Genomic DNA, 14221 nt, shown 5'->3' on the forward strand with positions numbered 1-14221 from the left:
ACCGCCTTTACACTAAAAAAAACAAAAAAAAAACTACAGTTAAGGAACGTAGAGTGGACTTGTTGCCTACGCCCAGTCTTTGTCCTTAATTATACACAACATGGTCATTACTTTTTGTAACCCTGGGACAAGGATCGCCCCTTCCCTGTACATCCCCGTATTGTGACGAATATAAACCTAGCCAGCAGAGGTGAGCTGCCGTCTTAGCCAACACAATGAGCACAATGATCATATAAAAAGTAATGTATTATGCAATGTACTAAAAAGAAATCGATAAGTTAAGTCTGTGACAGTCCACGGCCTTGTTGCCTTTCCAGGAACTGAATTGAGCCTATAATAAGTCTTATCAGCACGTCTCTCGTCGCTAAAATTCAAAGTTTCCAAATTGTGTGGCGTGACTGTTGGGTTTGGGTTGTGGTTTGTATCCGATTCGGTCATGGATGGTCTGCTCGCGAGTCTTGGCATCCATGCTTAGAGGGACGTTTGTATCCGACTCGCTGGCTGATAGATCCACCTCCTCACGCTGTTTTTTCCGGGTCTGCAGGAAGGGGGGAGAAGAGACTGGATGATATTCAAAGCTACAGTTCATTACTCCTAATAATATTAATAATGCTCCCTTCACCATATAAACTACAGTATCTCTCTGTATTACGTATAGTTGGTAGACTATTAGATTGTAAGCTCTTGTGAAGTGCCTCCACTCCAATGATCTCTGGTTATGTTCTGAATTGTAATCAAATTTTGTTTGATCTCCCTATTACACAGTGCTGCAGAATATATTTGCACTTTAAAAAAAAATAATAGGTCCATGTTGCTTACATTTTTGTTCTACCATGTTAGATCATTTCAAGCCAAGGAGTGACATTAAAATGATAAATAATCCATGCAGTCTGGCTGCGTACTGTTTACAACTAGGGGATTATTCACAGAGATGAGATTTTACAAATGAAGCACACTTCTAGAGGCGTTTCCTGTAATAAGGTGCAGGACCATTTTTAGGTTACCAAGTTTCACTGTTAAATAGCTGCTGTTTTGAAAGTTCTAGCTCAGAATATTGGGCAGGGGGGAGATAAAATGTAAAGTTTCTAGTTACTGGCAAAATGCTTTCCATAAACAGTAAGAGACCCCCCAGTAAGAGGCTATTTATTGCCCAACACTGGGAAATTAACATGAAGCAGCTCGCTGTAGTACAGTGCAGTGTGTGCTTTTTTGCTGTACTATGGCAGGATGGCTTAGTGGTCAGCACTTCTGCCTCACAGCGCTGGGGTCATGAGTTCAATTTGCGACCATGGCCTTATCTGTGTGGAGTTTGTATGTTCTCCCCGTGTTTGCGTGGGTTTCCTCCGGGTGCTCCGGTTTCCTCCCACACTCCAAAAACAAACTGGTAGGTTAATTGGATGCTATCAAAATTGACCTTAGACTCTATCTGTCTGTGTGTGTTAGGGAATTTAGACTGTAAAGGGGATATTCAATTGTTGGCGGAAACGCCAAAAATCTTGCGCTCCGCTCACTATTACCTTTATTACGGTAACAGTGTGCGTAAAAACTATTACGGAAGTTTTCTCGCTGGATTTCAGCTCGCAGCTCCCTGAGCCGCGAGCTGAAATGCAGCTTACTATTACTGTAATAACGGTAATAGTTTTAACGCTGCGAGGATATTAAACCATTGAATATGCCCCTATAAGCTCCAATGAGGCAGGGACTGATGTCAGTAAGTTCTCTGTACAGCGCTGCGGAATCAGTGGCGCTATATACATAAATGATGATGATGTACTCACCTCAAGGTCCTTCCTGATACTCTCAAACTCCTCAATGTCGTCCAGCTTCAGCTCCAGGCGGGTGGGTTTCCTGCGCAGCATCTTACGTTCTGCAGGGACAGAGTAACGGTTACCATACAAAGATTATGTGATGGAACTTGTCAGGGCGCTGTATTTAAAGACATAGATGCCCCCAGCCAGGCCATGGTATATAATCACAGCTGTACAATAGGGTATCATGGTATAATGTAGCTGTGTAATGAGCCCTCAGAGTGCAGCATCAAAAGTCAGACAACGGTGGCCCCCCAGAGCCGGGGCCACAGAGTGTTACCAGGATAAGGGAGCTGCGGGTCTGACAGTGGAGATGCAGCGATATACATTATTGGCACAAACTGTGGCCGATTACTGCTCACTGAGAACCTGACACAGCTCTGTGCACTGCTGGGGGGGGGGGGGGGGGGTGATGGTGGAGATGTGTCTGGTGTGTCGGGGGGTAGCTGTAGGTTTATGGGGGAAGGTGATATATGGGGGGGGACATAGACAGCACTGTGTGAGATGAAGATGGGGGGGTGTAAGTGATGGGGGGTGTAATGAGCAGTGGATGGGGTAGGTGGATGATGGGGGTGTCGGGGGGTAGCTGTAGGTTTATGGGGAGAAGGTGATATGGGGGGGGGACATAGACAGCACTGTGTGAGATGAAGATAGGGGGGTTGTAAGTGATGGGGGGTGTAATGAGCAGTGGATGGGGTAGGTGGATGATGGGGGGTTGGGGTAACACACATTTTGCCCCCTCTCCCGGTATCTGGCACTTCTCCTCCTCCTCTAGAGCGTCCCAGCTCCCGGCATGCACCGCCACTTCCGGAATTTATCCCCATTTCCGCCCCGTGACCCGGAAACAGTTCACGGAACGTGCAGGAGCCGCTTAGAGACACAGAGGAGACTGACAACAGCGACTACGTGAGTATGAGTTCAGCGAGTGAGTGAGCACTATGTGTGAGTATGAGTGCAGCGAGTGTGAGATGAGGTAGCGGGTGAGTGAGCACTCTGAGTGTGAGTGCGGTGTTTGTGCTGCTGGTGCCCCCCCCTTTCCTCTGTACCTTTATCTCACCAGTTGTTGAACTACAAGACCCAGCACAGCTGGGCTCTGAGGCAGCGTGTGGTCAAACTACAACTCCCAGCATGCTTTGCAGGCCAGAGGCTTCAGTTGTAGCATAAGGGCATGCTGGGATTTGTAGTTCCACAGTAACTGGTTTCCTGTGTTGTACATTGTGCTATATTCTCATGTGTATCTGACAGTCTGATGAGGGGACACATCCACCCCCCCCCCAACTTTATCCATCTGAGATGTAGTGGGGTACATTCATTACTTAATATAAAAGACCACTAAGCCCCAAATGTGAAACTTTGAATCATAAATGTAAAGTACATTGTTCTGTGTTACCTTGATTGCCACTGCAGCTCTGTAAAAAGGAAAAGTATTACCTCCCCTCTGCAGTACAAACAGGTCAAAAAGTTGAGAGTGCAGTCAATCGATCCACAGTGACTTTCTGTAAAGCAAGTCTAAAAACATGTCAGTCATTCTATGTCTGCTTTGTTAGAGAAACACCTCCCTACTCATATATTATGTGTGTGTATGTATGTATATATATATATATATATATATATATATATTTGTGTGTATATATATATATGTCAAATAGTGGCTTTGCTTGTTCTTTAGAAAGAGAAGCACCGTCAGTTCCTTGTATTCTCTTTTGGGCTGTTCTGCCCAGAATTCTTAATATTATGCTGTAATGTTTTATAATTTATTCACAGACCCAAACATGTCGGATGATGAGGGCGTTCCCGTGGTAAAGAAGTCCCGTATTTTCTACGGTAGTTTGGCAGAAAAGGAAAAGGAGCGTCTCGCTAAGGGAGAGTCCTCGCTAGGAAAAGTAGCCGTGAAGTCCGGAATTGATGCCGGGAATATTAACATAGGAGGGGGTAAGGTCATCAGGCACAAACATGTCATTTCTCCAGCACTGTGATTCATAATCTGCTTCATGGATGTGCCCACTCCATGTATATTGTTATCTTACATCTAGGGCAGTGTATTCTTGATATCCCGCTGTTATCCCTATTCCGTTACATGATGCCACCTGTTTGCGTTTCCTGACATATCCTGTATGTTCCTCAGGAGAGTCCTTTGACCTTGAGGAGCACATCAACGAGAGACAGGCCGAGGTCCTTGCAGAGTTTGAGCGCAGAAAGCGAGCGCGGCAGATCAATGTGTCCACTGATGACTCGGAGGTGAAGGCCTGTCTGAGAGCTCTTGGGGAGCCGATAACTCTGTTTGGTGAAGGCCCAGCAGAGAGGAGAGAGAGGTGAGAACAAGTGATGTCTTTGGATGGTGACCTCCAATAAGCCCAAGCTGGAAAGGTGCCAGCAAGTCTGTGTGTGCCAAAGGCATTTGGTTTGTTAGGATTAATACATTACTTTTGGGTCTGAAGTTGCAGTTATTAGTTTAGTTTTTAATAACACACACCATCATATATCATCATCATTTATATAGCGCCACTAATTCCGCAGCGCTGTACAGAGAACTCACTCACATCAGTCCCTGCCCCATTGGAGCTTACAGTCTAAATTCCCTAACACACAAAGACTGACACACAGACAGAGACTAGGGTCAATTTTGATAGCAGCCAATCAACCTACCAGTATGTTTTTGGAGTGTGGGAGGAAACCAGAGCACCCGGAGGAAACCCACGCAAACACGGGGAAAACATACAATCTCCACACACATAAGTCCATGGTCGGGAATCGAACTCCCGACCCCAGTGCTGTGAGGTAGAAGTGCTTACCACTGAGCCACTGTGCTACCCAATATAAACTTTGTTAAAGTTTCTTTGTCGTTATCTCTCCAGGTTGCGAAACGTTCTATCGGTGGTAGGCACAGATGCCTTGAAGAAGACTAAGAAAGACGAGGAGAAGAGCAAGACATCAAGTGAAGAGGTAGGATTAACATAAGACATTGCTACAGCTTCTAGTGACTAGGGATCTCCCCTGTGAGGTGGGACAGGGACTTACCTGCATTTTTGTAGCGGAAGGAGCCTCGGCACTGAATTTTGCGTGATCGAGGCTCATCGGGTCACTTATATTAGTGAGTGAGCTCAGTTATTTTCTAAACTGGTGGTGAATTTGTAAAATAATGTGTTTCATTGATCTCTTTCTAAGCCCGTAATCCATCATCATCATCAATATTTATCTATATAGCACCAGCAAAATTCGTAGCGCTTTTCATTTGGAATGATGTAAGCAATCTACAAACAAGTATAACTCTGGGCTGTCACCTGTGACTGCTCCTTACACAATCACCCTTATTGTCATAGGAGTCAGGAGAATATTTAATGTTGAAAGAGAACATTACAGGTAGTGTGAAGGGAGATTGCAGCTGGACACGCATCGTTCATGTCACTAAGGCCATCACCATTACAGGCTTCATACGCGGAACCAGTCACCTGGGAGGATTATTTAAATAAAGCTGGTGATTTGTTTAATGCATTATTTGCCCAGGGTGTAGAAAATACATGTATTCATTTCCCGGGGCATAAACCTGTCAAATATTTAAGGGGTAACGCCAAACACAACTAATGTTTCAGCTTTGGGTTGAATTAAATGTATAACCCGCAGTTGTACATACCTTGGGTGGGCAATATGCCGGATCTCCCTTAGCGACTGTAGCAGTTCTGTTCAGTGCCACCCACTCTAACCCCTGTGGGCATTGCCGCCCATTCCGCACCCTTGACACAGGCAGAGCCGTGAGAGGGCAGAGGATTGCGTAGTTGGACTGTTCCAGCCATCAGGGACTGCAGTGTATCAATGCTAAGAACCGTTTCCTCTTTTGTACTTCACCCAAAATTCGATTTTTAGTCTTGAGTGGAATATTTCTTGAATTAGAACTAATTATGCCACAATTTTTTTCGTTCAGTATCAAAAGACCTGGTATCATGAGGGGCCCAACTCCCTGAAAGCTGCTCGTCTGTGGATCGCTCAGTATTCCCTACCGCGGTATGTATTATTAGTGAATGAACACCAGAGATATGACTCAAATGCCCAAAAAAATGGGACAATTTGTATGTAAAGAACGATGAAAATAGGTCCTAAAACCTATACACTATTCCTATATCCACCTATACCCCTAGGCGCACACCTTGCCTACCCTACTTAGCAAAGTAAATTATAAACCTAAAAAAACCCACAATGTAATACCATCGTAACGCTCTGCTCATAGGGCGGTTTTCAGCCGTTTTTTTAAATTCTCCTCTTTTGTATAGACGTCTTTTAAATTTAGTTTTTAAAGTTTTTTTTCCTTTATTGTATAAGGTGTTAAAGGACGGTTGAAAACATCCTAGGAGTAGCGTTTCAATTGTATTATATTGTGGTGGTTTATGTTTATTTTTTACAGCGATACCTTTGTCTCTATTAAGCTCCATTTTATTTGTATTTTAATCAATGTGAATGCTTTTAGGTTTACTATCTGCACTGGTTAAATGGTTTAATCTATTTGTGCTTTTGGGTAAGGTGCGGTGGATTGGTGGATATATGTATTAATATCTTTTATTTATAAAGTGCCAGCCTATTGCTCAGTGTTGTACGTTCAGGGGATTGAATCCCAATTATACTATGAAAAAGATGTCCCAGGCCAAATCTCCCTCACTGTCGTTTGCCTGCTCTTATCGTACAGCTCAGAGGAACGTCCTGGGCTGAAACACAAATGGCAGCTAGTTATACGGGACAGGACGTTTCCTGTAATGTACTCTGTGCGTTTACCCACAATACACTTCTCTCCAGGGCGCTGAAGCGGTTGGGAGCCGCAAGGGGACAAAGGAGCATCCCAGAATCCACCAGGACGTCCCTGAAACAAGAGCTGGACAAATCTCTGACAGTAAGTATAACGGGCGGTGAACAAAATACGAGGGTTAAACTGTCATTAAAGTGGACCTATCGCTTCAATACAATGAAGGCAACCCTGCTACAAGACTGCAGCCAATCAATTCACTAGGAACCAGTGACATCACTGAAACACTTCCTGGCTGAATATTCAAAAGGCATTGTTTCTTCCTGTGACTCTACAAGGTGGGGGCAATGGTGTTTCACCCCTATTTAATGGACAGGCTCTATAAAATACTATGTGATATCGTACTAGAGCTAACGGCTCAGTTTCCTGTGACTGCGCTCAAACCTTCCTGCCATTGTCTACATTTACTTGGAAAAGTTGATATAGAGATGAATATATTAAGGGGACAGGTCACTTGTAGAGGTCGCACACAGGAAGAAATATTTCTGGGCAGAGTTTAGAAGGCTTAGGGTGAGATACTCTATAGTGTTTATTAACTGTACATAACTTGTTCTTCTTGTGCTCTCTACAGTCCTTGAACAACTTTTGCAGCCAAATCGGTGATGACCGTCCTTTGTCCTTCTGCCATTTTAGTCCGAACTCCAGACTCTTGGCTACGGCGTGTTGGTGAGTGAGAGGGGGCTGAAGTTTCTCTAAGTTTTCTAAGTTTCTTTGTGATTTCCAGCAAGAGAAGATCACACACCACTCGACCTATAACGTCAGAGTTGTGTTTATAACTACGGATAGACACAAGATCATACATTCCAAAGGTTCTTTCTTCTGAAACATGTAGGGGCTCATTTCAAGTTAGGAAATTTAAAGTGTGCAGACAGATTTAGAGTTGGGAGGGGGGCGTGTCCTAGTTTTGACTCTAAATTGTAGTGTAAAGCAGCCACTATTTCACCACCATGCAAAAATAAAAATGCATCTGTACCCCTTGCATTGCAACGTGCTTTGTCCAGGCAAACAATGCCTTTTCCAGCATGATGGAGCACCTTGCCATAAGGCAAAAGTGATAACTAAGTGGCTCGGGGATCAAAACATCAACATTTTGGGTCCATGGCCAGGAAACTCCCCAGACCTTAATCTCATTGAGAACCTGTGGTCAATCCTCAAGAGGTGGATGGGCAGTTATCAGTCAGTATGTGGCCCAGAAGTTGATTGACAGCATGCCAGGGCGAATTGCAGAGGTCTTCAAAAAGAAGGGTCAACATTGCAAATATTGACTCTTTGCATAAACTTAATGTAATTGTCAACAAAAGCCTTTGACACTTAGGAAATGCTTGTAAGGTTACTTCAGTATAACATAGCAACATCTGACAAGAAGGTCTAAAAACACTGAAGCAGCAAACTTTGTGACAACCAATACTTGTGTCATTCTCAAAACTTTTGGCCATGACTGTACGTCCCATATAAACTGTGACTATAGCCGGCGATCTGATGCTGCTTGTGCTGCTGTCTTCTATAGCTCAGATCTCATCTGTCGTTTGTCTTCCTAGGAGCGGACTCTGCAAACTCTGGTCGGTGCCGGATTGTAACCCCGTGCGAACTTTAAGAGGTACGTTTTATATAGACCTGTCTGGGGGTGACACATGGAATGGATGAAGTAAGATATCCCATTACAAGTGATTGGACTCTCAATCCCGCTGGATATAATCTGGGTTTAGAGAGAATATGATAATAAATTGCGTAGATAGAGCTTTCAGGCAGTGACTTAATGGCCCATCCGTCAGAGGGAAATCCGAGGAGATCAGATAAGATATCTCGTATACTCACCGTGGTCTCTAACATCCTTTAGGGAAACTAGAATTCCCGGCTTACGTGTACAATATTGATAGGCTGAAGGTCACTGTGGTTCTAGTAATACTACTAATGTCTCTGTGACTCTTTCAGGACACAACACCAACGTGGGGGCCATCGTGTTTCACCCCAAGTCCACGCTGTCTCTGGACGAGAAGGACGTCAATCTGGCTTCATGTGGGGCCGACGGTTCTGTCAAACTGTGGAACCTAGAGAGGTGGGTGAGCCCGCGTGTATCCGTGTTACAGGCTACTGACATATATGAAAATCTAACATGTACACTAACTTCTCCTTAACAGAATGTGCTAGGAAAAGGGTATAATCCTGGTTTAAATGTCATTACAGGTGTACATCAGATTGTATACAAGGATTATTAAACCAGTTATACTTCAATGTAAAATTAATTCTAATTTAATGAATACAGTTTGGTATCAACAAGTGACAGAAGATTAAAAAATGTATCTGAAAGGCCAACCAATTACTTTTCAGAATGTTTCTTATACACATTAGGACAGTTTCCTGTGTATCGTTTAATACACCATGGGGTAGATTTATCCAGTCCTATATATTATAATATAGGAGAGAGCATGATTTATACCCTGCTATAAAGAGTTTATAGAAGTAGATTTATCCAACCTTCCAAAAAAGGAAAAGTGGAGATGTTGCCCATAGCAACCATTCAGATTCTAGCTCATTTTCTAGACTGTACTATATAAACAATAGGTAGAATCTGATTGGTTGCTATGGGCAACACCTCCACTGTTCCTTTTTTGGAAGGTTGGATAAATCTACCCCTATGTCTACAACATAGAAGCAGGATATGTGGGATGAAAGATCAGCCTCTAGTCTTGTATCGGTCACACTACACTGCGATCTTTCCGCAATTGGCCCAGACACATGGAGAGCCAAAGTGAACAGATCCAATCACATAGCAGTGACCGGATTGCGCCTGAAATTGGCCAAACGCACTAATGGAGTTCCGTGAGGTTCCAGACTGACCACCGTGAAGTCAGATCTGTCCAGTTAGGCAACTAGACTGTGTGGATATGTTGGATACAGAGGCCGAACAGCCAGATGGTGCCGTTAGCCGGCACACTGCCATGTGACCCCTGTATCCAGAGACCTGATATAAATGGAAAGCGCACAGAAACGAGAGATGATCTGCTTTAATCCGTGTCCTTCCTGAGCAGCAGAAGTTGTACCTGTTATATAGAGATGAGGTTATCTCCAGATTCTAATTAAAGATGCTGATTAAGCGTGTGAGCGGTGTGTTTCTGGCCTCTCCTCGTTAAGTAGTAAGCCTCTGTCTCTGAGGGGTAATTACACCAAGCTCTGCGGATCCCAGTGGTTGTCATGGTGACTCCCTTCGGGGGATTTAAAGTGCTTGGCTCCCTGCGGGTCGTACTGCACACTACCTGTAGCCCCTGCCGGCACGTGGCTGTCCCTGTGTGCGCCGTTCCTCCGTAAGATCTGTGCCGACAGCTGATCTGCGGTGTGATCATATCGCTTACCATAGAAAGGGAATCAACACCGAATCTCCAAGGAATTTGACATGTTTCATGCTAACATGGGGGAATAGAATGTGATAATACAGACATCTGGGTGTACACATTATTACAGCTCGGGTGCGCAGAATTAGCACTAGACGTAAACTGATGTATAAGTAAAATAGCTGTCGGTGACGAATCAAGTGGAAAAATATGTTGTAGTTGGTGGGTTATGTGTTTAGAATTCCTGTGCAGGTTATTTTGATTGCTCAAACGTCTAGTGAATAAGTATCCATTTACTGGAGAGGAAAATATGAATGTTATGTTATAATGGATGCACTCTTTGTGCATCCCCCTCGCATTGACTATTTATGCAGAATACAGCCGTCAGCTAACGATACAGCCACATTCTCTCCCCGTAATGATTGTTGCTCTGCTCTGATGTCCCTGGGATGCCGGTGATTGGAGAGCCAGGGGTCCAACCATAGGTATTGGATGGGAGCAGCGGCTACGGACTTTGCATCCGATCAAATACAAACTTACTGGTGCTATTACTGTTACCACGGTGTTTAATTACACTACGTTACGAGAAGTAACTTTCTAATACTGAGCCAATACCCGGAGACAAGATATATGGAGCACGGATTGTTTGTCCTCATTACCAGTTAGGGGGCCCCTGTCCCAGACAGTATTGTAGTCTAGTGGGCTTATTCCGGTAGTTATCTTGGTGGGAGATCCCTTTTATATATTCTGTTCTAAGGAGTAACTGTCAGCATTTATCAGATGATGTCCTCAGCAGTGACGTTTGGGCAAAGTGAGCGACTCTCCTTAAACTCTGGCACACAATGCCCAGGTCTTTAGGCCCCAAGAACCAGTATGCACCCACGCTCACGTGCTGGGCTTACATAACTACTTCTCTTCCCGCAGTGACGAACCAGTTGCGGATATAGAAGGACACACAATGAGGGTGGCGAGAGTGACGTGGCATCCGTCTGGCCGCTTCCTGGGCACGACATGGTGAGGAATATGGCATGGTCCGCTGAAAAATTGGGTTGAAAAACATTAATCAAAATGCTAATTTTAATTTTTGTTCCTCTTGATAATATTTTAGTTACGACCGATCGTGGAGATTATGGGATCTGGAGGCACAGGAGGAAATTCTGCATCAGGAGGGGCACAGTAAAGGGGTGTACGACCTCGCCTTCCACTTGGACGGCTCTTTGGCTGGTACTGGGTAAGAAGCCTAAATTATGTAATTGGGGATCAGGTCAACTGTGGCATAAATAACCCTCAAACTGGTTGTCACCCTCCGTGTCTGTTATGCTGTTTGGTGCTCTAAATGTTTACAGAAATGCAGAACGCGCCTCTTACCTAGGTGCTGAGGGACTAATCTAATGACCTAACCACCCTCAAGAACAGGCTCGAGCGCAACCCTGCACAATCAAATACCAACAAGCTTTTAACACTATAATTTCCAGATCGCTGAGAAAGTACGGTGGTACGATCTTATTGTTAATAAAGGAGTTAAAAAAATTTTTGGACAATATGTCAGCCAGAATTACAAAACCAAACCATATGAAAACGCAGTATTGTGTTTTTGGGTTTTGCAGGTTTTTTTTAAACTGCATAATATTTTTACTATCGTTTCGTATGTTGTTTTTTTCCCCCCAGTCTTTTGATGCTAGTGCTGTAGTGAAATACCCGTAAAGCAACAAAAAAAAGTGGGTGTGGCTTAAACAGCGCTCCACTGCGCTATATTCATGGGATTTATCCTTGAATCTTTCAGCAGTATTACCACCTGCTTCCCAGGGAGAGTAGAAGGTCCCCCGCGTTCCGAAGGCTTTTGCTGAGGGTGGTGGTGTATGGGTGTGGGGTTAGAGGGTAACGTAACATTTGTATATTACATTACACAGGGTTTGTTTTTTTAGGTAAAGGGGGGGGGGGGGGGTTCATTCCTCTACCTGCCTGTATATTTATTTATTTTTTAAATATATGGTTCTAGATATATTAATGAGTCCATGTATTATACATATATTGTCACAAATCTGCAGGTACTCTTGAGGTTTGGTTTTGTCTGGGGATCTGGGGACGGGCTCAGAGTTCCAGGCCAGAATTAGCTGCAGATGTGCAGCTGTCCTGGGGATGAGCTGGATCCCCCCCCCCCCCCAGAGGGGACCAGCTCGGTGTTATAGGATTTTTATGCAGTCACACCGATTCTTAACTCGTATCACAACGTCCCCTCTTCCATTTCAGAGGTCTGGACGCCTTCGGCCGGGTGTGGGATCTGCGGACCGGCCGCTGTATCATGTTCCTGGAAGGTCATCTGAAGGAAATCTACAGCATCAACTTCTCCCCCAATGGGTAAAGACGGACATTCAGATTATAGAGGGACAGGGAATATTGTGAATGAGTTTTGCTATGCGGGGGAGATGGAGGTCATCTGGGGTCAGGGCTGTCCTGTATTCCACTCTGCATGTGACATTATTGGGCTACAAGCTCTTAAGCGTCAGAGGCCTCTTTCAATGGGGGTGCTACATCTGCCTTCTCATTTATATAGGACGTCACTGGGGGAGGATCTACCAGCAGAGGAATAGACTAGTTAAAGCCTTTGCAACCTAACACTAGCCTTTGTCCCGTATTCCAGATTCCACGTTGCCACCGGCAGCGGAGACAACACCTGCAAAGTGTGGGACCTCCGGCAGAGGCGCTGTATCTACACTATCCCAGCTCATCAAAACTTGGTCAGCGCCGTTAAGTTCCAACGTGAGTATTATAGCTTTATTGGCGTTCCACTCGTTCTCAGGATGTATGGACATCTGGTGCCTCTGCTTTTTGGCTCCACATCGAGATCACATGGTATAGGCCTTTCAATGGCGCTAATAACCACGCCAAAGAAAAAGAAGTCCACTGGAAGATTGCCATAGGTGTGGGGTGGGTAGTTTGACACTGATTGTTTGTAGAAGGGATATCCCTGGGTTTGAGGACAACCTAAGTGATGTGGACTTCTGCTGGATGGCTTCAGTATAAGTGCAGGAGATGAAGGATCTAACGTGCCATCATCCAACTAGCCGGTTCCTAGTTGGATGACCGTCGTGGCCCTCTGATCGGGAGCCGTCTGTGCTTTCAACTTGCATGAGTGCAGAGGATCCGACACAAGTCCTTACTAGATCCCAACGAATAGTTGGTAAAGGACCTATTGAGTATATGGTGGAGGACCAAGGTCAGGGACATCCCATTGATGTACAAGTGGGGGGGACGGGAACCTCTAGTGGCCCCAGAGTGCAGAATGTAGATTGTGTTCCTTGTCTGAGAACTAACCAACTTCTCTTCTCTGGTTTCCAACAGCCACTAACGGACACTACCTGCTGACAGGAGCCTACGACAACACGGCCAAAGTCTGGGGACACCCCTTGTGGTCTCCGCTGAAGACCTTGGCCGGTCACGAGGGGAAGGTGATGGGATTGGACATCTCCTCGGACGGAGAACTCATCGCCACTTGTTCCTACGATAGAACTTTTAAGCTATGGATGGCGGAATAAAGTGACTTATACAACATCAGGACATTATCGAACAAACTATCTGTAAAGGGATCCGAAGATTTCATCATTTCAACCTATAGAAGACAACACACTGGAGGAAATATCTGCTTTTATGCTCCCAGTTTTGATTACATTAAAACCTTTTGTTTTTCATAGAGACTGAATCTATCACATTATGGCAGTATTTAGTGTATATATCATCTTCTTGGGGGGGCGGCGCTGGTGATGTTGGAGGGGGGAGGGGCTGGTGATGTTGGGATGGGTCTCCATTCTCCCCTTGCTGTAAATCTGTTAGTACATAACGATTAAACATGTATTTAGATTATTATTTTGTACAAGCCCCCAATTTCAAATGCATTAAGAACGGACTGTTAATATACTTTGCAGACCATTTACAGCTACAAAAGGAAGTGCGTTATCAAAGCACTAAACGAAGGTCAGAAATATAATTTGGGCCCCAGCTAACACGAGGTTAAGAACAATTTAAACTCATGTTCAGCGGGTGTGTTTGACTGCTGGCTGAGAGACAGTATTTCAGATAGAGAACGCAGCCGAAACGCGGATGTATTTACAATGCTATTTACACACAATTATGACGTGGTCAGCAACATCGAGGCCAATTTAAATAAATATTCCAGCCTCCGGCTAGCAGCTTCTGCTGGGACATGTTGTTGTACAGCAGCTGGAAAGCCACAGGTCACCCAAACTATTATCTCGTTAACGCCATAACATTTCGACATTGTAAGTAAACGCGATAGA

The 14221-nt window shown here is 44.6% G+C and overlaps 2 protein-coding genes across 3 annotated transcripts; one reads left to right on the forward strand and one right to left on the reverse strand.

Moving 5' to 3' along the window:
• Positions 1 to 228: 228 nt before the first annotated feature.
• CDC26 (cell division cycle 26) lies at positions 229 to 2639 on the reverse strand. Of its 2 annotated transcripts, none has more exons than XM_075185450.1 (3): positions 2567 to 2639; positions 1779 to 1867; positions 229 to 538 (listed from the first exon to the last, which is right to left on the reverse strand). In XM_075185450.1, the coding sequence occupies exons 2-3, from the start codon at positions 1857 to 1859 to the stop codon at positions 365 to 367; spliced, it is 255 nt and encodes an 84-aa protein (XP_075041551.1). In that variant the 5' UTR covers positions 1860 to 1867; positions 2567 to 2639; the 3' UTR covers positions 229 to 364. The 2 variants fall into 2 exon arrangements, with proteins under 2 accessions (XP_075041551.1, XP_075041550.1); XM_075185449.1 differs by having other exon boundaries at positions 2538 to 2627.
• Positions 2619 to 13787, forward strand: PRPF4 (pre-mRNA splicing tri-snRNP complex factor PRPF4). Its single transcript, XM_075185443.1, has 14 exons — positions 2619 to 2714; positions 3573 to 3740; positions 3934 to 4120; positions 4664 to 4751; positions 5728 to 5807; positions 6591 to 6684; positions 7169 to 7263; positions 8136 to 8194; positions 8530 to 8653; positions 10851 to 10940; positions 11035 to 11157; positions 12177 to 12284; positions 12568 to 12686; positions 13269 to 13787. Exons 2-14 carry the CDS (start codon positions 3581 to 3583, stop codon positions 13460 to 13462), a joined length of 1521 nt encoding a protein of 506 aa, XP_075041544.1. The 5' UTR covers positions 2619 to 2714; positions 3573 to 3580; the 3' UTR covers positions 13463 to 13787.
• The last annotated feature ends 434 nt before the right edge of the window (positions 13788 to 14221 follow it).

Source organism: Mixophyes fleayi, chromosome 9, assembly GCF_038048845.1.
Source record: "Mixophyes fleayi isolate aMixFle1 chromosome 9, aMixFle1.hap1, whole genome shotgun sequence".
Lineage (NCBI taxonomy): Eukaryota > Metazoa > Chordata > Amphibia > Anura > Limnodynastidae > Mixophyes > Mixophyes fleayi.